Here is a 25,590-nt window from a genome sequence, read left to right as displayed (position 1 = left end):
ATATTGAGGGGTAAAATAGTCTTCTCAAATTAGATTAGGGTAATACATAAATGAGGGCAATTAGGTCTTTTCATTTATAAAAATAAAACAAAGGATAAAATGATCATTTTCAATTAGTTTAGGGCAACAAATAAGTGAGGGTAATTAAGTCTTTTTAGATTTAAGAAAATGGAGTAAAAGGTAAAATGGTCAAAATTTTGGCATCTAACGGTGGTATTTAATGGATTGGACCTATCTGGCATTTGGGGTGTAAAGCAGGGGTGGTACGTGGAATATTGAAGGGTGGCACATGGAATATTGAGCCGCTTAGGGGGTACGAGGAATATTGGGTGCATTATAGGGGGGTACGTGTACTTTACCCTTCATTTAATGCTTAGCTTTGTAACTTTCAAACAATTGCACATAACCCCTTCTCAGCTTTATGTCATTTATGAATAAATCCATAGCTTCCACTATCCATGTCACTGTAGACCAAACTCTTGATAAATTATAAATCAAACCCCTGAGACACAAAGTCACCAACCGAGAGCACATTTGAAAACTTGGCCAAAAATTTGGCTAAGTATGGGAGACTTTTATGCTACTTTGCAAAGTGTAGCAAATACTCCAATTTTCATCTCCTATTGTCTACACCAATACCAAGCCACATCACTTCCACCTTATCACTGTCCGACCACTTGGCTGCCACCTCAGCCATGTTGGACACTCTTTGTGGGGTTCACAGTATGTGGGTCCCACCTCAATTTTCTCTCTCCTCTTTCTCTCTTCACTTTCTCCCTCCTCAAAATGAGGAGGAATAGGCACATAAACACATGCCAACACACTACCATCACCTCAATGAGTACTGTCACTTGCTTATTAGCTGTGTCAAATTACCATTTTGCCCCTGAGAGATGTAAGAGGACTAAAATGCCCCTGAACACTTCCAAACACTTCCAAGAAAAACATCTCCTAATTTTTTTGCACTTGGTTGCCAACAATGACAACACCTTACAACTACTGCCAATGGACCATCAAGAAATATGATGAGTGAGGGAAACCGGGAGGGAATAGGGAAATACGAGAATATAAAGGCCTTGAAAACTACGGATGTCTTCATTACTAGTTCTCAAAACGACACTACACAAACCGCATGTGAACCAGATAATGAAAATCGAATAGAAATCGATAAAATCGGACCGTATGCAAAACGATTATGATTTTAGCAAATTCCTACCGGTTCGATTTTGATTTTACCTTATCAAAATGTAAACCGCATCGCAACCGAACCGAATAACCAGAACCGTACCAATTGACACCCTTAGCTGGGCTCCCTAGAGAGGAGCCGGATCCGTATTTTCCTTTAAAATCGTGACGGTTACCAAATGTCACTTACTGCGTGACATAATCTAATTTCATTGCCTTGACCGATATCAACCGCTGTTCCTCCTTCTAACGGATAAAGTAACGTCACTCTCTCTCTCTCTCTCTCTCTCTCTCTCAGACTCCAATGGCTTCTTCTTCAATCTTCTCTACTCCCTGCTTACATTACCGGAACTCACTAAAATCCCTTGATTCTGAGCTCCTCAACACATCTTTCTGTAACTTGAGACCTAGTTTGACATTCAAGAAGAAATTTTCATCCCCGAAGCATCGCTTCCTTTCCAACGACGTCAGCCTTGTCGGGAGGATCAGCCCTGTTTCCTGCAGAAGTACGTCAACCATACCTGTTAACACAAGGGATTACGAGGTATTTGCAAGAATTCCCCATCTTTTTCTCTTTTGTTAGATTGTTTGATTTAATTTTGAATAATTCTTATAGTAATAATGGTTTTCTGACCCCACTAAAGATTAAGGAAGAAAAAAAGAAAAAAGAAGTGGGATTGAAGTTACTATCTCGTAAATAAAATCTCAATTTTTTGAAGGTAACTTCCTCAGAGGACGAGAGATCATCCTTACAGGATAATGTCTTTCCACTTAGATATGACACGTAAATATGAATATTTACTTCCTCAAAGGCACACGAATGAAAGAATGGCTGTTAAGGTATGCAAATGGGAATTCCTAACAATTATCCAACAAAAAGAACTTGAACAATTGTGGTTGAATGCTGGAGTTGGAATTGTTGTCCAATAATGTAAAGAAATCAAGCAACAAACAATCTGTCCTTGGTGTTGTTGGTGGAGAATGAAACAAATAGTTGAGGACATATTTTACAACTAGCAAGACAATGGATAGACTGAACTTATTCGTGTCGACCATCCTTGAATCTGGATTTGCCTCCTATTAGGTCAGTGCAAATGTGTGTATGGTGGGCAGACTCCTCGATAAAGTATAAAGAACTTGAACAATGTCATCCTGACCCAAATAAGTAGCCTCTGGAATGACATTCAGTTATATGGTTGAATGCTGGAGTGGAGATTTCTTGGAATAAGAAGAATGCCATGATCCTAAGACCATACTGGACCTACACATCGACAAAGAATAATAGACCTGAAATGAGACAATTACAGACTTATGAAATTGGTGAACTTCTGATAATATTATTTTTATCCCTTTATCAGTTTTTCCTCAACAAGAACATGTAGGACCTTCATATAGAACCTTTTCTTGTAATTGGTTTTTGTATTATTCTACTTGAACCAATAAGCATCTTGCTGTGAAACATATGCAGTTTACTGATGGTGCTACTGAGGTGGAACTGAGACTAAAGCTGGGGAGCAGAGATATTGAAATCTCCAAAGATATATTGGTGGATTCCAATGAGAGCTCCTTGATGATCAAAATGCACAGCTCTGGGTCTCTTGTCACTCTTATAGAAATTAACCATCTGTATGAGAAGATAAAGCCTGCTGAAACTATATGGTTTGTTCAAGTTTATCTCAGAAGAATGTCCTAATCCATTATAAGGAAGGCATCACATATTTTGCTTGAAAATAATTGTTTTCAACAGGTATGTAGATGAGGATGAATTGGTGGTGAACTTAAAAAAGCATGATCCAGACTTGAAGTGGCCTGATATCGTGGAGTCATGGGAGTCTCTTTCAGTAGGACTCGGGCAGCTATTGAAAGGAACTTCAATCTACGTAGTTGGGGAGTCAACAGAAATAAACCAGAAAATTGCTCGTGAACTTGCTGTTGGTCTTGGGTACACAATTTATTTCCTTTGTCTAGTAATGATGGGGATTGGGGAATTTCAAGCTTCAAAAGGCTCTTGATCTCCTCTGTCCCCTTTCTGATGTCTAGTCCGTGTTATTGATTTTGCAACCAATTTACATTTGTTTTTCATGTTCAAGTAACTTATCAACTTACATTTTTCCCCCTGGTAGCAGGCTAAAAACTATTAGCTAAGCTTTTGGGTATTCATAAGAGTTTTTTCATGTAATTTAATACTTAAATCTGTGCGATAAAACTCAACTCAACAGTACGCATTATCCTAATTAAACTGGGTCAGCTACACAAATCCTTTTTTCTCCATTCAACTCTATTTAGTGCCATATTTGATGGTAACCTGAAGCCATTGATATCCTTCCTCACCACTTCTCTACGGGCCATTTTCAGCCTCTTCCTTTTTCTTTTAACTATCTGGTCTGCGCCATATCGCTCCATACCTGTGTGTTCAATGGCCTTTGTTGTACATACTACATTCCCTCATCTTGAGCATGATAAGTTGGGTTTTCCTTCTTATTGGGTAAATATAGATCCACATGAACTGTTGTATTTGGCATCTTAAAGTGTCTTATCTATCTATTGAGGTTTCTAATGGCTTCAGCCAAGGGGAGTGGATCCTCTAGAAACTACGTCCTTTTGCTGTATGTTGGACAACTTGGAAGGAGTGAAACTGCAGGATTTCCGAAGATAAAATTGGGATTTAGGATGACAGAACAGGCGAGTAGTCTTGTTGTTTTTTATTGGGCTTCAGTTCTTTTCCAAGTTGGGGAACTAGGGTGATGGAGAATGTGGGAGTCTTGTTTTTGATTGGGCTTTAAATCTGTCTTAATTTAAAGGGAATCAGATAATGCTGTATCTTAAGTCTTAACCCCAAAAAAAAAAAAAAAGATAATGTTGTATCTAGTGCCCAGAGGGATATGTACCTTTTCTTGATAGCTTCTCTCTATGGTTGTGCATATGACTACTTATTCTCTGACAATGCCTTTGATTATATACTCACAGTTTTCCTCCTTTATGTCAAAATAATGATGATTAAACAAAAATTCCCCTCCCCCCAAGAAAAAAAAAAAAGGTTTCTGTATGAATGCTGTTAATGTAAATCGCATTCTCGTCATGGGGCCCTTTTCTGTCTGTCTCATATATATATATATATATATATTCGGATAGGTAGGCCCCAAGGAAGGAGAGTTGAACTCATGACCCCTTAATCATGAGGTGTTGGTCTTTGCCAACTGAGCTACCCCCATGGGGCCCTTTTTCTGTCAATCTCTTATTCAAGTCTTCTTTGCTAAACAAGTATTTCGTTTTTGATTATAGAACAAGATGGTGATACTTATACCAATGAACCTTTTGGTTTCCTTCTTGTCAAAATATTAATCTTCTCCTGTTTATGTCTGCAAAATTTTCCATGTTGGAAACACCATGGTTGATTAACAGAAGGCTAAATTTAATTTGTACTTGTTGTAGGTACACTCCACTTAGTACAAGTGACTTACTGGAAGCATTTTCCAATCAAAAAATTGATTCATGTAAGTATCACTCTGTAATTAATTGGGTCTTTTAATTATAATTAATAGATTATTCCTTTGCTATCCTTATATTGGAAAATCATGAAATGTAAAACTAAGCCATTATTAGCAAGAAAATGGGTTTAAATCACATGAATGGCTCTTCATCTTTATAACAAAACCATTTCATTTTCAGAATTCTGCTGTGTCTAGCAGCCTTTCTGTGTCAGACCACTGACTTTGAAGCTTATTTTTTCTATGTATGCCTATGTAATTTTGGTAACAGGTGCCACGTGAGACACTACATGTCAAATATGCGTACATATAGATAAAATCCCAGGATATACTAATTTGATGAAATTAGTATATATGTGCATTCCATATCTTGCTATAAGATGTGCTATTTATCAAATTACTCTGTGGTTTTTTCCATTTACTGCTGCTATACTCGGGTTACATAATTTCATTGTATTTCATTTTGGTTCTACTTTTCCCTTTTGTGGACTTATGGTGAAAAACTTGCCTTTGATTAACAGTTGACCTAGTTGCCCATCCCCAGACTATGATTTTCGCAGACTCTCCTAGCCCCCAGAAAAAGAAAACTATAAACAACAAAAATAGAGAAAAAACTGTTAAGATATGGTGTAATATCACAGGGATATGTTAAGAGTACTTAGTTTCAGGGGTATATTTGTACTTAGACACTTTCTTATGTATTTTATGTGCTATTTGTATTAGGCTAAGGGCCTGAGTGTAATTAGATATTCTTCTCAATATAAGGCTGTTTGTCTCAAGTTGAGAGACACAACAGATTACACCAAATCGTGTTTGAACTTTGCCCCCCTTGGAGCTTTTCTTCTCTCTTCTGTTTCTCCTCTAAAACCTAACATGGTATCAAAGCAATTTCGTCCTGGAGTTTGAAGGTGCTTGAAGGTTGCATGGAAGGCTGGAGTGAGCTGCCATCTCCTTGTTCTTGCTGGTTTGCGAAGGAAACCTTGGGGTATCTTCACCAAGCTTCTCCTTCCTTGTTTGACAACCAAATAGGGAGCAACCAGATGCTCTAGCATCGTTTGGAAGTCTCCTTTCTTATCATTTGATCCTCTCAAGTCTGCTGGTAGCATCAGAGGAGAGAATCTGAGTTTCGGCCAGACAGTTTTTCTCCCAGTTCCGCCAGTCTGATCTCTTGGAGTGATCCAGCTCTTAGTTTGAGCTTTGTTTGCTGCTTTCTTTGGGCCATACAGCATCGTTTTTGGATAAGGAAGACTTACCCTTGTTGCTCCGCTGCTGTTTGCTGCTTCGTTTGGGTTTTACAAGCCTTTTTTCAGTTTTTCTGGTCTCTGTTTTTGCCTGTTTTTACTGCTGTGTTCAAGGAGCAGTGGCTGTGATTGAAATACAGTTGTTTGGACTTATTAAGCATTTGATTTGAGTTAAATATGGGTGACAAAAATGAGGAAACAGCCTTGCTTGTGTCTGTAGACCCACTTGCTGCATCATCCTCTGTTCCTTCATATGAGAACCCAAATGTGCAGCTTCCCATTGTCAAGTTGGACAATACCAATTACCTAGATTGGTCTCGATCCATGAAACTGATCCTTAGGTGTAGGGGAAAGATGGGGTACATAAATGGCAGCATCAAGGCACCTCTTCCTACCGAGCAAGGGTATTCCAAATGGAACACTGAGAACTCACTGGTGATGGTTTGGCTTCTTTTCTCAATGAAGCCTGAGATTGGACGGAGGTTTATGGGTAAAGAGACTGCCAAAGATATTTGGAACAATGTAGCCCGTATCTTTGATCGTGTTGGAGACTCTATAAAGGTGTACCAACTTCTCCAACAGATTGTTAGCCTACGCCAGGGTGATAGAAGCATCTCTGACTACTATTGTCTTGTTGTGGGCCTATGGGAGGAGTATGATCACTATAGAGATCTTCAGTTGTGTCCTGATGATGAAGTCAAGGTACACAGGTTGTTTGAGAAGGAGAGGGTACTATTTCTTCTTGGTGGCCTGAATCCTGAATTTGAGCCTCTAAGGGTACAAATCCATGGCCGACCTAGTCTTCCCTCACTGGAGGAGGTGTGTGGATATCTACAGAGTGAGGAAACCCGTAGGGGTGCTATGGAGACTAGTATCAACACCACTGTTGAGCGCTCTGCTCTTGTTTCTTCCATCCCTCAGGACTCCGCTAAGGGAGCTGATAAGGGGGATGCTAAGGGGTCTTCGAAGAGCCGATTCTTATGTGACCATTGTGGTAAAATTGGACATACGAAGGACTTCTGTTGGGATCTCCACGGGAAGCCCCCACCTGGTTCCACTGGAGGACTGAAGGGACAGCGGAAGAAGGGGCCTAAGGCTCATGTTGGGGTCATTGAAGCTGATTCATCCTCTCTTTCCCCAGCTGACATTGCTGCCTTTCGCCGGGTTGTAGCTGTTGGAATATGTACTCCAGAATACCGTGGGGGTATTCTGGTCCTTTTGGGGTAGCTTTTATGTTATTAAGTGTAAGTCGGCTATGTGGGTTTTAGTCCCACATCGCCTATTTTAGTCTATTGTAACTTTCCCCTCTATTATAAATAGAGGGGCTTACCTATCAATTAATACAAGCAATTATTCTCTCTTTTCTAGCCCACGATTCTGCCAACAGTAGCCCACCTGGACAGTTCACCTGCAACTCCTACTTCTATTGCACTACAGACCTCTTCCTCCTCCAGCACCACACCTTGGGTTATTGACTCGGGCGCCACGGATCATATGACTGGTAGGTCCCAGCTGTATAATTCCTACTCTGTTTGTTCTGGGAAAGATAAGGTAAAAATTGCCGATGGTACATTCTCTTCCATCTCTGGTAAGGGAGATATCCAGGTTACACCTTGCTTACCCCTGAAGTTTGTTTTTCATGTTCCCAACTTTGCTACTAACCTTCTTTCCGTTAGCCAATTGACTGAATCTTTGAATTGCTTTGTCACCTTCTTTCCTACCCATTGTCTTTTTCAGGATTTGGTGACGAGGAAGGTGATTGGCAGTGGTCATGAAGCTGATGGTTTATATGTTTTGGAGACTGGTGCTTCCTCTGTTGTACAACCTCAATCTTATGTTTGTGGGCTAGAAGGTGGACGCACTCGAGAGGATATTTTGCTTTGGCATCGTCGGTTGGGACACCCTTCTTTTTCTGTTATGAGGAAACAGGTACCTCACTTGTTTACTTTCCAGTCTCTCATGTTTTTCATTGTGAACCTTGTCTATTTGCCAAAAGTTATAAAACAGTTTATACATCCAATGGTAATAGATCTACTTCACCTTTTCATCTTATACATACTGATGTTTGGGGGCCTTCCCCTGTTACCTCTTTGCGTGGCTTTCCGCTACTTTGTCTCTTTTATTGATGATTATTCTCGGGTCACTTGGGTGTACTTGGTGAAACATAAAAGTGATGTCCATGTCCATGTTGCATTTACAAATTTCTATGAGTTAGTGTATACCCAATTTCAAACCCAGATCCAAATTGTTCGTTCTGACAAAGGTGGGGAGTATATGTATAGTGGTTTGGAAACTTTTTTTTCTGACCATGGCATTATTCATCAGGTGGCCTGTGTTGATACCCCACAACAAAATGGGGTGGCTGAAAGAAAAAATCGCCACCTTCTTGAAGTGGCTAGGTCCCTTTGGTTTACCATGCATGTTCCCAAAACTTTTTGGTCTGATGCACTACTCACTGCTGTCTTTCTTATTAATCGCATGCCGTCTAGTATCTTACAATTTCAAGTTCCTCTTGATGTCCTACCCTCACGGTCTTCTTCATTCTCTCTCCCTCCAAAGGTGTTTGGTTGTATTTGTTATGTACATGTTAGCAAATCTGCCCGCACTAAATTGGATCCTAAGGCTCTAAAGTGCATCTTTCTCGGGTATTCCTCCACCTCCAAAGGATATAAATGCTATCATCCTCCCACTCGTTGGTGGCTTCTCTCCAAAGATGTCCATTTCTTTGAAACCATACCTTTTTTTCAGTCACCTCTTCAGGGGGAGTGTTCATCGCTTGGTGGTGGTATTGCAGGTGAAGAGGTTCCCGAGCCTGTCTCACTTCCTATCTCCTATCCTGTTCCTATTTCACCTTTTCAGATTGACAAGGGAAAGAGAAGTTTTGTTGAGGGGGAGCCTTGTATAGAGAATGTTGTTGAGGGGGAGCATCCTTGTGTACAAGGGAACAGAGAATAGGGGGAGCTACTGGTGTATACGAAGGAAAGGAGAAATCCTGCTTCATGGCTGCCTATAAAGAAGACCTGCCAAAATCCTTCTTCATTACCTCATCCTGAGTCTCCATCCATCGAGACAGGTATACCTTCTTCTACTCCTATATCCTCAGACTTGGACCTTCCTATTGCCCACCGCAAGGGAACTTGGGCATGTACTAATCCCATTGCCAGGTTTGTTTCCTATGATTCTATTTCCCTTACAGGTATAGCCTTCTCTGTGGCTATCTCCTCCATATCTATTCCCAAGAATGTAGCAAAGGCTATGGTAGATCCAAAATGGAGAGAAGCAATGAACACAGAGATGTTGGTACTTGAGAAGAATCATACTTGGGACCTTGTTGAGCTCCCTAAAGGGAGAGTCCCTGTTGGGTGCAGATGGGTATTCACAGTCAAGTTCAAGTCTGATGGTACCGTAGAGAGATATAAGGCAAGACTTGTCGCTAAGGGTTATACACAGGTGTATGGCATTGACTTTCAGGAAACCTTTGCTCCAGTGGCCAAGCACAACTCCATCCGGGTACTTCTCTCAATGGCAACAAATCTTGATTGGCCTTTGTACCAACTGGATGTGAAGAATGCATTCTTACATGGTGACCTAGAAGAAGAAGTGTATATGCATCCTCCTCCTGGGTTCAAGCATACTGGTGACAGTGGGAAAGTGTGTCGTCTTAGGAAGGCTCTTTATGGACTCAAACAGTCTCTTAAGGCTTGGTTTGAGAGATTTAGATAAGCTCTCCTGCGAAACGGATATACTTAAAGTCAAGCTGATCACACATTGTTTATACAACGGAAGGACAATACTATTACGACTCTCATTGTTTATGTTGATGACATTGTGGTCACGGGAAACAGTGAAGCCGAAATCTCAAAGCTTAAACTTTACTTGTCTCGACAGTTTGAGATCAAGGACCTCGGTCCATTGAAGTATTTCCTGGGGATTGAGGTTTCTAGATCCAAGCAAGGGATCAATGTTTCTCAAAGGAAGTTTGTTCTTGATCTTCTTACAGAGACAGGCTACTTGGGATGTAAACCAGTCTCCTCCCCCATTGAGCAGAATCACAGACTAGGGGAAGATTGTGGTGAACCACTTGTGGATGCTGAAAAATACCAGAGATTAGTAGGCAAGCTAATCTACCTTTCCCTCACCAGACCTGACATTACCTATGCTGTGGGAGTGGTGAGTCAGTTTATGCATACACCCAAGGTGTGGCATCTTGATGCAGTTTACAGGATCCTCAAGTACTTGAAGTCATGTCTTGGAAAGGGTCTTCTCTTTTCTAGGAATGGTCACTTGAGAATTGAAGTATATACAGATGCAGATTGAGCCGGGTCTATTTCTGATAGAAGGTCCACCTCCGGATACTGTACATTTGTTGGGGGAAACTTAGTCACCTGGAGAAGCAAGAAGCAACCTGGGGTAGCTAGGTCAAGTGTTGAGGCAGAATTTAGGGCCATGGCTCATGGTGTGTGTGAAATCTTGTGGTTGAAGAAGCTTGTCCAAGAATTGGGGTTTGAGACGACAGAACCTATGAGTCTATACTGTGACAACAAGGCAGCCATAAGTATTGCACATAATCCGGTCCAACATGACCGGACAAAGCATGTTGAGGTTGACAGGCACTTCATCAAGGAGAAGATAGAGTCTAAGACTATTTGTACCCTTTTTGTGAAGACAAGTGAACAAGTGGCAAACATATTCACCAAAGGACTTAGTTCTCATCACTTCAGTTTTATGTTAGACAAGCTGGGTATGTATGACATATACCACCCAGTTTGAGGGGGAGTGTTAAGAGTACTTAGTTTCAGGGGTATATTTATACTTAGACACTTTCTTATGTATTTTATGTGCTATTTGTATTAGGCTAAGGGCCTGAGTGTAATTAGATATTCTTCTCAATATAAGGCTGTTTGTCTCAAGTTGAGAGACACAAAAGATTACACCAAATCGTGTTTGAACTTTGCCTCCCTCGGAGCTTTTCTTCTCTCTTCTCTTTCTCCTCTAAAACCTAACAGATACTATTGCAGTCCCCTGCGGTAGTCTTAGTTAGCGCTGTAGTTGGTTTCCTATTGTATTTCTAAGTTAAATTAGTTAGTCTTCTACTGGTATTGTAACCTTCTATTAGGTTTCTATTACCTCAAGGAGTCCTTGTGGTATTGTAACTAGTGTTTAGTTTTAGCTATAAAGCATTGTGGAGGGAGAGAGCAATCATATGGACTGTTGCTCTCTCCAGCGATAGTTCTCTCATCTTCTTCTCCCTTTCTCTTATTCTCTGCTGTTGGTACTGGTTATCTGATTCTGGTAATGTTACATGGTATCAGAGCTTACATAATCAGTACTAGCATTTTTTTTATCCCTGTTTTCAGAGTCTCTATTTCGATGTCCTCTTAAGGTGTGCAGCCACCCTTTGCTGCAATTATACCTATGAAGATCTAGTTTATATCATGAAAAACTAGTTTGTTCCTCTGATTATGCTGTTTATATGAAGGCTAATACGTACTTCTGGCATTCTATGGAATTAGTTTTCTACCAGAATTGATATCTATTACATGCAAGAGTTTGTGACACCTGTTTCTGGATTTCTATCATGGCTGCATTGAGATCCTCCATTAATTTACATCAGGCAAGAAGTTTCTCCCTAAGATTTCAGGATCTTATTGATACAACTGGTAAGTGACTTCGATTTTGGTTTGGGGCTGATCAGACCCCCTGATTCTCTGAAGTCAGATTTCTCCAAACAGATCTGGCGATACTCTGTTTTGGGGAGTTTCTTTATCTCAAATTGATTTGGACCTGACCATCAGATCCTTCTGCAGTTCTAGGGCATTGTTAAAAACTCTGAAAATGACAACACGTACTTTGTAGTTTGGTCATACAACCAGGAGCTGACCTGGTTGACTTCCCAGACTCTCATGCAGCATAGTACTGAAACACTCTAGTACCTCCCCACACCTAGGTTTATTATCAAGACTCCGCAGGCCTTTGAATAGAAGATATGAAAATGTGTCTGAATTCCTTCAAGGGAAAGAAATCCACCTTCCTCCTTTTTCTTTTCTTTTCTTCCCCCTCTTCTTATCCTGTTAGTGAAGTTTATGTTTATATTATTTTCTAGTCAGGTTGCCTCTAAGCAATAGAATTTTTAAGTTTTTCTCTTTTGATATATTGCATTTGTGCATACTTGTTAATGAATGATAAGCTCCGAGACAGTCGTTTGAGGTGGTATGGCGATGTTCAACGGAGGCCTAGGGATGACCCAGTAAGGAGGAGTAATATTATCCTGATTGAAGGAGCTAAAAGAGCTAGGGGCAGGCCTAAAATGACCATGGGAGAAGTGTTAACAAATTCAGAATTAGAGTAATGCTTGGATAGTCTAAGACAGACCCCAAGCTATGTATTTATAATAAAGAGTAAAAAAATACATGGACATAATTGCCCCTAACATAGCTGAGATGGCAGTACACATAATAGAAAGAGCAAAAAGTCCAGAATACCCCCACGGTATTCTGGCCCATACAATTTAACACTCCCCCTCAAGTTGGTGCATATATGTTATGCATGCCCAACTTGACTAATATAGGATGAAACACTTTGCCACTCAGTCCCTTAGTGAATACATCGGCTAACTGATCAGCAGACTTCACAAAGGGAACACAGATGAGCCCGGCTTCAAGCTTCTCCTTGATGAAATGTCGATCAATCTCCACATGCTCAGTACGATTACGCTAGACAGGGTTATGAGCAATGCTAATGACAGCTTTATTATCACAATATAGCATAATGGGAAGATGGACAGCAACACCAATATCCTGCAACAATCCTCTAAGCCATAACAGTTCACAGATTCCTTGTGCCATCGCATAGAACTTTGCTTCAGCACTGGATCTTGCCACAACATTCTGTTTCTTGCTACGCCATGTGACAAGGATTCCACACACAAAAGAGCAATACCCAGAAATGGATTTTCTGTCAGTAGAGCCAGCCCAATCGGCATCAGTGTAAGCCTCAACCTTTAGATGACCACTGGGAGATAAAAGTATTCCTTTTCTTGGAGCAGACTTCAAATATCGCAAGATGCGAAGAATTGCCTCCATATGAGAGGAATAAGGATCATGCATAAACTGGCTTACCAAACTCACGTCAATGGCAATGTCTGGTCGTGTATGAGAGAGGTAAATTAGTTTGCCTACCAATCGCTGATAACAACCTTTATCAACAGGTTCACCTTCTTTCTCCGTGAGTTTTGTAGTAGCTTCCATAGGAGTATCTGAAGGATAACACTCTAATAGCCCGGTCTCAGACAATATTTTCTTTGAGAAAGAAAGATGCCCTTTGAAGATCGAGCAACCTCTATCTCTAGAAAATATTTTAGAGTTCCCAGATCCTTTATTGCAAACTCACGGCCAAGGAAGAGCTTCAATTTGTTGATCACCTCACCATCATTTCCGGTTACTACAATGTCATCAACATAGACTATGAGGATAGTTACCTTATCACCAACTCGTTTGATGAACAAGGTATGATCAGCATTGCTTTGTTTGTATCCCATAAAAACCATAGCCTTATGAAACCTGCCGAACCAAGCTATAGGTGACTGCTTCAACCCATAGAGAGCACGCTTCAATTTACACACCTTGCCCCTGGTAGTATCACCAGAGAAGCTTGGAGGAATGTCCATATGTACCTCTTCCTTCAGCTCTCCATAGAGGAAGGCATTCTTCACATCCAACTACTGAAGATCCCATCCAAGATTCATAGCACGAGATAACAAAACTCTTACAGTGTTGAGTTTTGCTACTGGTGCAAAGGTCTCTTGGTAGTCAACTCCATATGTCTGAGTAAAACCCTTTGCAACTAGACGTGCCTAGTATCGATCCACTGTTCCGTTTGCCTTCTATTTGACTACAAACACCCATTTACATCCCACTGGTTTTTTCCTGGAGGAAGAGCCACAAGATCCCACGTATTATTTTTTATCAATGCACTCATTTCTTCCAAGATTGCTGCCTTCGACTTTCCATCTGTAGATGCTTCTTGCCAATTTTTAGGAACGAAAATAGAAGAAAGAGAGGATACAAATGCATGAAAAGAAGGAGAAAGAGAACTATAAGAAACAAAACGAGAAATAGGATGCTGAGTGTAAGTCCTAGTACCTTTGCGATGAGCAATAGGTAGGTCAGAAGAAGAAGTCTTATTAAGAGAAGAAGGATCTGGATCCTGGATCGTTATTGGTGCTACAGTGGATTGAAGCTGCTCTTTTCTGGAACATCCCTTTTTGTAGGTGATAATGTTGGAATTGTCAATTTTCTTCTGAAATTCATTATTGGTTCTCTGGACTGGAGTTAGCTCCCCTTGCATAGGAACATTACCACCTCTAGTTTCCATGATCTCCCCCTGTAAAGGATTCCCTTCGGATGAAGGGGCAGCAGTTAAAGGAGGCTGAGCAGCAGCCAAAGGAGGCTGGGCAGTAGTTAAAGGAGGCTGGGCAGCAGCTATAGGATGCTGGGCAACAACTATAGGAGGTTGGGTAGCAGCCAGAGGAGGCTGGGCAGCAGCCAGAGGAGGCTACGTAGCAGCCAGAGGAATGACATCATCTTCACTAGAACTCTCCCCCTGAAGAGGCGGTGAAGAATAATATGAAAGGCTTTCATGAAAAGTGACATCCATACTGATGTAGTCCTAGGTAGGAGAAGTCCCACTAGGAACCAGGGGAATTGGGTTGCCTAACAAGGCTGGCCGAATGGGACAGATTAGGCTAATTAGGGTAGAATTAGGGTTAGGGTTAGGGTTTCGAGCTAGGGTTTTATTTGGTAATGATGTGCAGGTTTTTAAGAGTCTATTGGTGTAGGTTTGGATTGATTTGGATGAAATTGGAAATCTAGGGTTTTCGGTTAGAGGCCTTGTAAAAATGGAGTGTTTTCAGGATCTAGGGTTTAGGGGTGGATTTTGGGAAAGGGGTTTATAGGGTTTTAATATGCAGGTTTAGGAGGCCTTAATGATATAAAAAGGTTAGGGTTTTAAAATTCTGCAATTGGGCAGAATCGGATTGTAGGTTTAATGGAGAATTAGGGTTGATGGGAGAAGGGACTGTAGATCAGGTCTATGTAGAAGAAAGCTAAAGTAAAGCAGGTTCAACTCACTGTAATGGTAGCAACTTGAATGATTTGAAAGGACCTCCCGATCTTCACAATGCAAGGAGTCGCAGGAGTCCACCTACCCTTCACCACCTTGAGATCCACAAGGATGTAAGAGCTCGCAGAGGCAGCAGCACGAGGGCAGCAAACACAGCTTGAAAGCAGGAGATTTTTATTGCAGGAAATAGTGGGGGAGCCTGCCCACGATCACTAGTATTTATAGTTTTAAAAAAGGGCCAAAAGTCCGTACAGATCTTCAGATCTGGATTTACTCTACCCTCTTAAAATCCTAGTCACAATATAACTCTACCCTCTTAAAATCGTGGAGGGGAGACTAAAACAAAGTTTAAACAAAAAAATATAAAAGATGCTCTAAGAGCCATTAGAAATAAAACAAAAAACAGCCAATAGGAAAGAGTCACTTAAATTGGACCAGTGGTTGGACCGGTTCAATCTAAAAGCTAAAAAAAAAACTAAGTATAGAAAAAAAGAGAAAGGCTCCAACATCAAAAACAGCCAAGTCAAGGTTTCTTCTTCTTTCTAATGCTTGGACCTGCATCACATGCTGACCAGAGTACGACGGGACGGGGGATTGTAACACTTATAACCTTTCTGGGTTGGGGAATAACCCAAAAAAATATACCTTAACCCACGGGGATCAAGTTTGCCATGAGATTTTGTATCTCTAGCATAACACACACAGCCAAACACTTAGGGTGAAACCGCAAAGGAGGAATTCCTAAGTAAAACCTCAGTCGGACTACGGGAATTAAGAACTCGAGAAGGCAACCGATTAATGAGAAAAGCTACAGTTAGAACAACATCCCCCCAATATTGGGATGGAACATGTCAAGCAAACATCAATGCTCTGGTGCCTTCCAATAAGTGTCGGTTCTTACTTTCAGCCTCACCATTTTGGGCTGGGGTATCGACACAACTAGTCTAGTGAATAATTCCATGATCAAAATAGTATTTTTGAAATTGAGATTCCTTATACTTGGTTCCATTATCACTTCTCAAAATTTTGAGTAGTTTGGAACTGAGTTTGGATCATTTTATGAAAATGCTGAAAACATGAAAAGATCTGATTTTTTGTGTGCATAAGATATACCCATGTGTTTCTAGAGTGACAGTCAATAAACAAAACAAACCAACGATGACCAAAAAGAGAAGTCTTACAATTAGGTCCCAAAACATCAGAATGCACCAAATGAAAAAGTGAAGAGCTCTTTTTATTTGAAATAGAATAAGTTGAACGTGTCTATTTGGCCAGAACACAAGCCTCACAAAAAAAATCATCCTTATTACATTTGGTGACCAAAGTAGGAAATAAATGTGCTAAAATTCCTAATGGAGGGTGACCTAATCTAGAGTGCCATTGGTAAAATTCAGAAGAGACCAAAAAGTTCTGGTGTAGCGGAGAAGGTAATGGTGGTGGAGAGAGACGACCATCATCAAGCAGGTACAATCCACCGTGCACTTTACCTAATCCAATCGTCTTCCCAAAGGCCAGATCATGAAAATCACAATTGGAAGGAAAAAAGGTTACTTTGCAGTTAAGATCACGAGTAATACTACTAATGGAAAGAAGGTTACTAGTAAAATTAGGAATGTGCAAAATAGAAGACAAAGTAAGAGAGGAAGTGCAGTTGATGATTCCTTTTCTAGAGATGGAAGAAAGGGAACCATCAGTTACCTTGACCTTGTCTTTCCCAGAAGTGGGAGAATAGCGATGGAAGAGGCTAGAGGAACTAGTCATGTGATTTATAGATTCAGAATCTATGATCCAAGGATGGGAAGCTATAGAAGCACAATGACCACCAAATGGAATACCTGACCAGGCAAAGTTTGAACCTGAAGGAGTAGAGGAATGGGTAGTAGCTGATGTAGTAGAAGCGACAACAGCAGAAGTCTTGAACTCATGGAGGAATGCCTGTAGATCATCCTGGGATAGACCAATGTTAGAAGCAGGGGCTGCGGTAATAACCTCAGCGTGATGAGCCTTGTTCTTTGTTTTTTTCTTGGTAGTTTGTTTGGCTTCAAAGTCAGCTGGCTTCTCGTGAAGTTTCCAACATTTCTCTTTGGTGTGGTAAGGCTTGTGATAGTGCTCACAAGTAACATGGCCTGTAGTAGAATCAGCAAGAGAAAGATTTCCAACAGGTGCAGGAGTAGCCGGGGCAGTAGTCTGGAGGGCTGATCTATCAGTAATAGGAGGGTGCAGCATGGCAGCCCTATGGTTTTCTTCAGAGGAGACCAAAGCATAGGACTGCTCAAGTGTGGGAAAAGGGGAATGGCCCAACACTTGAACACGAATCTGGTCATACTCTGCATTCAAACCAGCCAAAAAATCATAAATCCTGGTTTTGTCCATATGCTTCTTATATTCAGCAATATTGACAGCTGTAGTAGGGTGGAAATCAGAAAAATGGTCCAATTGTTGTTAGAGACTGCGCAAGGTAGCATAATAGTTAGAGATAGATAACTCCCCCTGAGTAGTATGATTGGCCTTACTTGTGCATCATTACAAACTGTCCATATGTTTCCTTGCAAATAGACCAGATTTGATGGGCTGTATCAAGGAGAAGAAAACCACTTGCAAGGTCTGATTGCATTGAGCCAATTAAGTACGACATGAGTATACCATTATTGGAGATTGTTAGATATATGGCCAGAATACCGTGGGGGTATTCTGACCCTTATACCCTCTTTATTTCGGTATATGTGGTTTAGTCCCACATTGCTAATGTACTAAGTGTTAATTATTCATTATAATTATAAATATAGAAGTGCTTAGGATGCATTGATCATCCAAGCATAGAGTTCTAATTCAGATCCACTTAACATGGTATCAGAGCTGGTTATGAATTAGAACCATCCATGATTCCCTCCCCTTCTCTAATTCTCGATCTCTCTCCTGTTCTCTTCTCTCCTCTTCTTTCCTTTGTTTTGCATTGTTCTTCTTTGTCCCATAGGGCAGCACTGATGAGGTGATCTATTGATCCAGCTGCTGCCCTCCTTTGTTACCTCACTTCATGATATGAAGATTTGATCGATAAGGTGCTGCCCTCCTTTGCTGCGAATATTGAAGACTTCAGCCTTCATTGGGCAGATTCACACTATATTACAAGGACTTTGTTCACTATATTGGAGCTTCAGACCTGCGGCAGATCAGTATTCCAGCACCTACATCAAGCTACATCAAGTTCCAGCCCTCAAGATCGACATCTCTTCACACTTTTAGGGTTTTTTTCAAAACCCTGACAATTGTCGATCTTGGGGTTCCACTTATCAGTTAATTCTGATTTTTTGAGGAGTGCTTCACATCTGTTCAAGTGTCCTTCGACTGCAATTTCAGCCTCATACAGTCACTTTTCAGGCCTCACATCATCTTATCGATTTCAACAATTTCAGGGTTTTTTTCAAAACCCTGAAAATATCGATCTCAAGGTTTTCTCTGGCTGCTGTTGCTGATTCTTGGAGACACTTATTCCTTCATTATTAGAGGGCTTTCATCCTTGTTTCAGCCCTTAACTCGGAGGTGTTCTTGGTTTCTCTTCACAACAGCCCCTTCTACGATTTGGGATTCTTCACTATCTCCATGGGTGACTCGTGGATTCATTGCTACTTATGTTGGTGATGGAAACAGCAAACCGAGTATCATACTTTCTCTCCAAATCAATCAAGTTGGATGGCACCAATTACCTACTTTGGTCTAGTCTGCCTCCTTTGCCATTCTTTGGCCGTGGCCTTCTTGGTCATATATTAGGGGATCCACTGCTATGCCCTACGAGGTTGGGGCTGCTCAAGACAAGTGGCTTGCCAACAATGGAGTTCTTATGTCCTACTTGATTGGTTCTATGGTTACAGATCTACAACACAATTTTCTTCTCCTTGATCATGACCTCGGAAATTTGGGCTGCTTGCGAGGAGACTTATGGACACTTGACAATGATGCCCAGGTATATGAAATCGGGAAGAAGGTCCTTCACACTACTCGAGGAGAATTGACGGTCTCCAAATACTATGCTACCTTGCGCAGCCTTTGGCGAAATTGGACCATTTTTCGATTTTCACCAAGTACAGTGCGAGATATTACTTCTTATAAGCAACACATGGACAAGATCAGGGTTTATGATTTCTTGGCAGGATTAAATGTGGAGTATGATCAGATTCGGGTTCAAGTGTTGGGTCACAAGCCTTTTCCCACACTTGAGCAGTCATATGCCCTAGTCTCCTCTGAAGAAAACCGTAGGGCTGCCATGTGCACCCTCCATTGCGACGGATCGCTCTCCAGGCGCGCCCGCCACTCCCGCACCTAGTGGCATTGCTTCTCTTGGTGATTCTACTACGAGTGCATTGTTTGTGTAGTACTTGTCACAAACCTTACCACACCAAGGAGAAGTCTTGGAAACTTCATGGGAAACCGGCTGATTTTGAAGCTAAAAGGGCTGCCAAGACAAAGATAAAGACAAAGACCAAGGCCCATCGGGCGAGTATCTGCAGCTCTCAACTATCGACATGGTCTATCCCAGGATGATCTACAGGCACTCCTACGTATGCTAAGGTCTTCCGCTGCTGCTGCTTCTACTACATCAGCCACTGCCAATTCTTCAGCTCCTTCAGGTTCACACTTTGCCCGGTCAGGTATTTCATTTGGAGGTCATTGTGCTTTTGTAGCTTCCCATCCTTGGATCATAGATTCTGGAGCTACAGATCATATGACCGGTTCCTCTAGTCTGTTTCACAGATATTCTCCCACTTCTGGGAAAGATAAGGTCAAAGTGGTTGATGGTTCCCTTTCTTCCATATCTGGAAAAGGAATCATCAACTGCACTTCCTCTCTTCCCTTGTCTTCTATTTTGCACATTCCTAATTTTACTACTAACCTTCTTTCAATTAGTAGTATTACTCGTGATCTAAACTGCAAAGTCATTTTTTTCCCTTCTCATTGTGTGTTTTAGGATCGGACTGCAGGAAGACGATTGGATTGGGTAAAGTGCACGGTGGTGTATGCACCTTGATGACGGACGCTTCTCTCCACCACCACCTTCTCCGCTGCATCAGAACTCTTTGGTCTCTTCTGAACTCTCCCAGTGGCACTCTCGGTTAGGTCACCCCCCTTTAGGAATCTTAGCTCATTTATTTCCTCGTTTGGTCACCCTTCGTACTAAGGATGATTTTTTTTGTGAGGCTTGTGTTCTGGCCAAACAGACACGTTCAACTTATCCAATTTCAAATAAAAGGAATTCTTTTTGTTTTCAATTAGTGCATTCTGACGTTTGGGGTCCTAGTCGTAAACCATCTATTTCTGGTCATCGTTGGTTTGTCTCTTTCATTGATTGTCATTCTCGGAACACCTGGGTGTATCCTTTGCACACAAAAAACCAAGTTTTTTCATGTTTTCATCACTTTCATAAAATGTTCCAAACTCAGTTCCAGGCTACTCTTAAAGTATTGAGAAGTGATAATGGAGCAGTATCTAATCCCAATTTCAAAAATATTTGATGATCATGGAATCATTCATCAAACTAGTTGTGTTGATACCCCTGCCCAGAATGGTGTGGCGGAAAGAAAAAATCGCCACTTGTTAGAAATGGCTAGGGCTTTGATGTTTGAGAGGAATGTCACGTCTCAGTATTGGGGGGATGCGGTCCTCACTGCGGCCTATCTCATCAATAGGCTACCCTCTAGGGTTCTTAACTCCCGTAGCCCCTCTGATATTTTACTGGGTAATTCCTCCTTTATTGTGCCGCCCAAGGTGTTTGGTTGTGTGTGTTATGCTAGGGATACAAGATCTCCAGGGAAACTTGAGCCTCGGGGGCTCCGTTGTATTTTCTTGGGTTATTCACCGACCCAGAAAGGTTATAAATGCTACCATCCCCCTTCCCGCCGTACCATGGTTAGTGTGGATGTTATTTTCCATGAGTCCCTTTCTTATTATTCTTCGCCACTTCTTCAGAGGGAGGGTTCTAGTGAAGATGTGTCCTTTGAGATTCCTCTACCTGAGGTTCCTCTGGCGGCTGCCCAGCCTTCTTTACCACCCACGGCTGCTACCCAGCCTTTTGTGGAGGCTTCCCATCCTACTTTGGCGACTGCCCAACAACCTCTGGCTGTTCCTCCTTCACCTAATGGGAATCCTTTACAGGGGGAGACCATAGAAAATAGTGGTGTTAATGTTCCTATCCAGGGGGAGCTGACTCCAGTCCAGAGAACTATTGGTGAATTTTAGAAGAGAATTGACAACTCCAACATGATCACCTATACAAGGGGTGGATCCACCAGAGGGCAGCTGCATCCCACTGTAGCACCAGTACCCATCCAATTGCCGGCTCCAGACACGGATCCTACATCTCCTGGTAATCCATCTACTTCCGACCTACCTATTGCACTTCGCAAAGGTACTAGGACTTGCACTTTACATCCCATATCTCATTTTGTTTCTTATAACTCTCTTTCTCCCTCTTTTCGTGCCTTTGTATCTTCTCTTTCCTCTATCTCGATTCCTAGAAATTGGCAGGAAGCATTTACAGATGGAAAGTGGAAGGCAGCAATGTTGGAAGAAATGAGAGCACTTCACAAAAATAATACGTGGGATCTTGTGGCTCTTCCTCCAGGGAAAAAACCAGTGGGATGTAGATGGGTCTTCGTGGTTAAACAGAAGGCTGATGGTTCGGTGGATAGGTATAAGGCACGTCTGGTTGCAAAGGAGTTCACTCAGACTTATGGAGTTGATTATCAGGAGACCTTTGCACCAGTGGCAAAGCTCAACACCGTCAGGGTGTTATTATCTTGTGCTGCAAATCTTGGGTGGGATCTTCAGCAGTTAGATGTCAAAAATGCCTTCCTCCATGGGGAGCTTGAGGAAGAGGTATATATGGACATTCCACTAGGTTTTTCTGATGACAGGACTAAGGGCAGGGTTTGTAAATTGAAGCGTGCCCTTTATGGTTTGAAGCAGTCACCTAGGGCCTGGTTTGGCAGATTTCATAAGGCTATGATTTCAGCAGGTTACAAGCAGAGCAATGCTGATCACACTTTGTTCATCAAACGGCTTGGTAACAAGGTTACTCTTCTTATAGTCTATGTAGATGATATTGTGGTCACTGGTAATGATGATGTTGCAATCAGGGATTTGAAAATTCTTCTTGGCCGTGAGTTTGAGGTCAAAGATCTTGGTCCTCTTAAATATTTTCTAGGGATAGAAGTTGCTCGACCTTCAAAGGGCATCATTCTTTCTCAAAGAAAATATGTCCTTGATCTATTGACTGAGACAGGGCTGCTAGGCTGTCATCCTTCCTATACTCCTATGGAAGCTACTACAAAACTTAGGGAGAAAGAGGGTGAGCCTGTTGACAAGGGTGCTTATCAGCGACTAGTCGGCAAACTAATCTATCTTTCTCACACACGCCCTGACATTGCAGTTGCTGTAAGTTTGGTGAGTCAGTTCATGCATGACCCCTATTCCTCTCATATGGATGCAGTCCGTCGTATTTTGAGGTATTTAAAGTCTGCTGATCTGCTCCAGGAAAGGGAATCCTTCTATCTCCCAATGGTCACTTGAAGATTGAAGCCTATACTGATGCCGATTGGGCTGGTTCTCCTGACAGGAAATCTATCTCTGGCTACTGTTCCTTTGTGGGTGGGAACCTTGTCACATGGTGTAGCAAAAAGCGGAATGTTGTGGCAAGGTCTAGTGTTGAAGCCGAGTTCCGTGCAATGGCACAAGGAATTTGTGAACTTCTGTGGCATAGAGGATTATTGCAGGATATCGGTGTTGCTGTCCATCTTCCTATGATTGTCACCATTAGCATTGCTCATAACCCTGTCCAGCATGATCGTACTAAACACGTGGAGGTTGACCGACATTTCATCAAGGAGAAGCTTGAAGCCGGCCTCATTTGTGTTCCCTTTGTAAAATCTACTGATCAACTAGCTGATGTGTTCACTAAGGGACTGAGTAGCAAGCTGTTTCATCCTATCTTAGTCAAGTTGGGCATGCATGATATATATGCTCCAACTTGAGGGGGAGTGTTAGATATATGGCCAGAATACCGTGGGGGTATTCTGACCCTTATACCCTCTTTATTTCGGTATATGTGGTTTAGTCCCACATTGCTAATGTACTAAGTGTTAATTATTCATTATAATTATAAATATAGAAGTGCTTAGGATGCATTGATCATCCAAGCATAGAGTTCTAATTCAGATCCACTTAACAGAGATCCACTTGTTCAGAAGAGGACCAGGTGCAGTTGGCATAATAGTAGTACCATTAATATGACCAGTAAGCCCACGGCCAGCGATGGCAAAGTATGCAGATCGAGACCATATCAGATAATTGCTCCCATCCAGTTTGATAGGATTAGGAAGAAGGTCACGGTTGTCATTCCTACCAAACCCATCAGTCGCAGAAGTGCCAGTAGAGACTTCAGAGTCACCCATAATGCAACAGAGAAACCCAAATCGCAGAGAAGGGCTGTTGTGATGAGAAACCCAGTAAACACTTCAAGAGAAGGGCTAGAAATTGGTGGAGAGACCTTTGTAATGGTAATAATAGGTGTCCCCAAAAATCAGCAGCAGCAGCCAGTTTAATTCCCTAGATCGATTTTTTCAGGTTTTGAAAAAAACCTTGATTGTGGTGAGATCGATGTAGGGAGAGTGTTAGAGTTATTAGATGTTTTGGTCTAAGGGTATTTTAGGAACTGGTTAAGTTCTAGAAGTCCTATTTTGTATTTTCTTTCTCTTTTCCTTTTTTACCTTTTACCTCCCTAGGGAGGTGGATGTAATTGTGTGGAGAAGACTCTCACACACAACTCTTACAACCGTAACACCTTCTTCTCTTCTCCCTTGTTTCCTTCTTCCTCTTTCTTCTTTTCCCTGCAGCTCTAACCTAAAAACTTAACTTGGTATCAGAGCTAAGCTTTCTGGTTTGAGAGTCGGCTACTCAGTTTTATCTTTCACCTCTCTTTGGAACCCTAAAAGGATAGAGGGTCCCATTAGAGGCTGTACAATGTGAAGTAATACACCTCTTGGAGTTCTATTCTTAAACCAACATATGGAGTTTGAAACTGAAGATGCTGCTGCAGAAGTTTGAAGTTCCAGGTTCTGCTCCTCAAGTTACCGCCAGCTTCTCCATACAGCTTCTTGTTTCTTCCTTCTCCCTCAACTTTTTGGGATAAGGTTTTCTGCATCTGAATCGCCTAGAGGCCTCCTTTCTTCCCCCCTAGCACTCGGTTGAAGCAAGTCTCAGTCTGAGGAGCATAGCTCGACTTGCTGCTGCTACAACAGGACCGCCTGCTCTGTTTCTGCTGCTTGTTTGCCTTTTTTCTTCAACAGCCAACACATTGAATGGTTATGAGCTGCTGAGAATGGAAAGTTTGCATTGTTTACATGTTGTTACATTTGAAGGTTACTAGTTGGAGCTTTTTTGCTTTTTTTTCCTGCTGATTGTGTGGTGGATTATTGCTGGAATGGAAGTTCTTTTTACTGATTATGAAGTGGCTGCCTGTTGGAATGATGTTGAGATGCACTAGAGGTGCTTGATTTCAGTCCTTCTTAAGGATTTGCTGCTGTAACTGCTTAGGCAGTGTGTTTCCTATTTTGTTTGTTGGATTTCTTGCTTGTGTGTGGGTAGAGGTTACTCCCCAGTTGTGCAAGACACCAATCTGTTTATTTGGGTTGAGTGTGTACTCCCCACTTGTCTTTGGTGTTCTTGTTTATGGTCAAGTGCCGCTTTCCTGCCAATATACCTGATTCGGATACATCTGTGCTTGGTACTGCTGATTTACAGCCCACTCTAGCTCCTCAGTTAGTTTATGAGAGCACACATACACAGATTTCCTTTGTGAAGCTTGATGGCACTAACTACTTGGACTGGTCACACTCTGTGAAGCTTTCCCTTAGGAGTAAAGGGAAACTTGGGTACATTACTGGTACTATTAAAGCTCCAGAGCCTGGTTTACCTACCTATGACAAATGGGAGACTGAAAACTCTAGAGTCATGACATGGTTAATTTTCTCCATGACACTCGAGATTGGGAGAAGGTTTATAAGAAAAGAAACTGCCAAGGCAATCTGGGACAGTGTCTCCCAAACTTTTGATAGAGTGGGTGACTCTGCCAAGGTCTATCAGCTTCACCAAAAAATTAACTCAACGAGGCAGGGTGACTGGACCATTTCTGCGTACTACAATGTTTTCTTAGTCTTTTGGAGGAGTATGACCACTACAGGGATCTTCACTTGACCAACCCAGAGGATGAAGCAAAGGTGTATCGGACTCTTGAAAATGAGCGTGTCTTTACTTTACTTGGTGGTCTGAACCCTGACTATGAGCCAATCAGGCTCCAGATTTTAGGTTGGTCTCCCATTCCATCTCTTAGTGAGGTCTATAGTTACTTACAGAGTGAGGAGACTCGGCATGTTGCTATGGAACCCACACCAGCATCATCTCTTGAGAGGTCAACTCTCAATTCTAGTTCTTTCCAAGATACCCGTGGAGGTGGTAGAGGCCAAGGGCCTAACCATGAGGAAGACAGAGCAGTGGAGACAGTTGGT

General features: G+C 41.8%; 1 protein-coding gene across 4 annotated transcripts in view; it reads left to right on the top strand.

Moving 5' to 3' along the window:
* Positions 1-1,386: 1,386 nt before the first annotated feature.
* LOC122646209 (probable inactive shikimate kinase like 2, chloroplastic) overlaps positions 1,387-25,590 on the top strand; it is a 76,672-nt gene continuing 52,468 nt past the window's right edge. For 2 of the 4 annotated variants that reach the window (XM_043839710.1, XM_043839708.1), the window contains exons 1-4: positions 1,387-1,729; positions 2,654-2,844; positions 2,933-3,127; positions 4,618-4,679. In XM_043839710.1, the coding sequence (XP_043695645.1) occupies positions 1,490-1,729; positions 2,654-2,844; positions 2,933-3,127; positions 4,618-4,679 (688 nt within the window). In that variant the 5' untranslated portion in view covers positions 1,387-1,489. The remainder of the gene's footprint in view (positions 1,730-2,653; positions 2,845-2,932; positions 3,128-4,617; positions 4,680-25,590) is intronic. The other 2 variants (XM_043839711.1, XM_043839709.1) reach the window with 1 other exon arrangement.

This window comes from Telopea speciosissima, chromosome 11, assembly GCF_018873765.1.
Source record: "Telopea speciosissima isolate NSW1024214 ecotype Mountain lineage chromosome 11, Tspe_v1, whole genome shotgun sequence".
In the NCBI taxonomy this organism is placed as follows: domain Eukaryota; kingdom Viridiplantae; phylum Streptophyta; class Magnoliopsida; order Proteales; family Proteaceae; genus Telopea; species Telopea speciosissima.
This window is presented reverse-complemented; position numbering and strand designations above follow the sequence as displayed.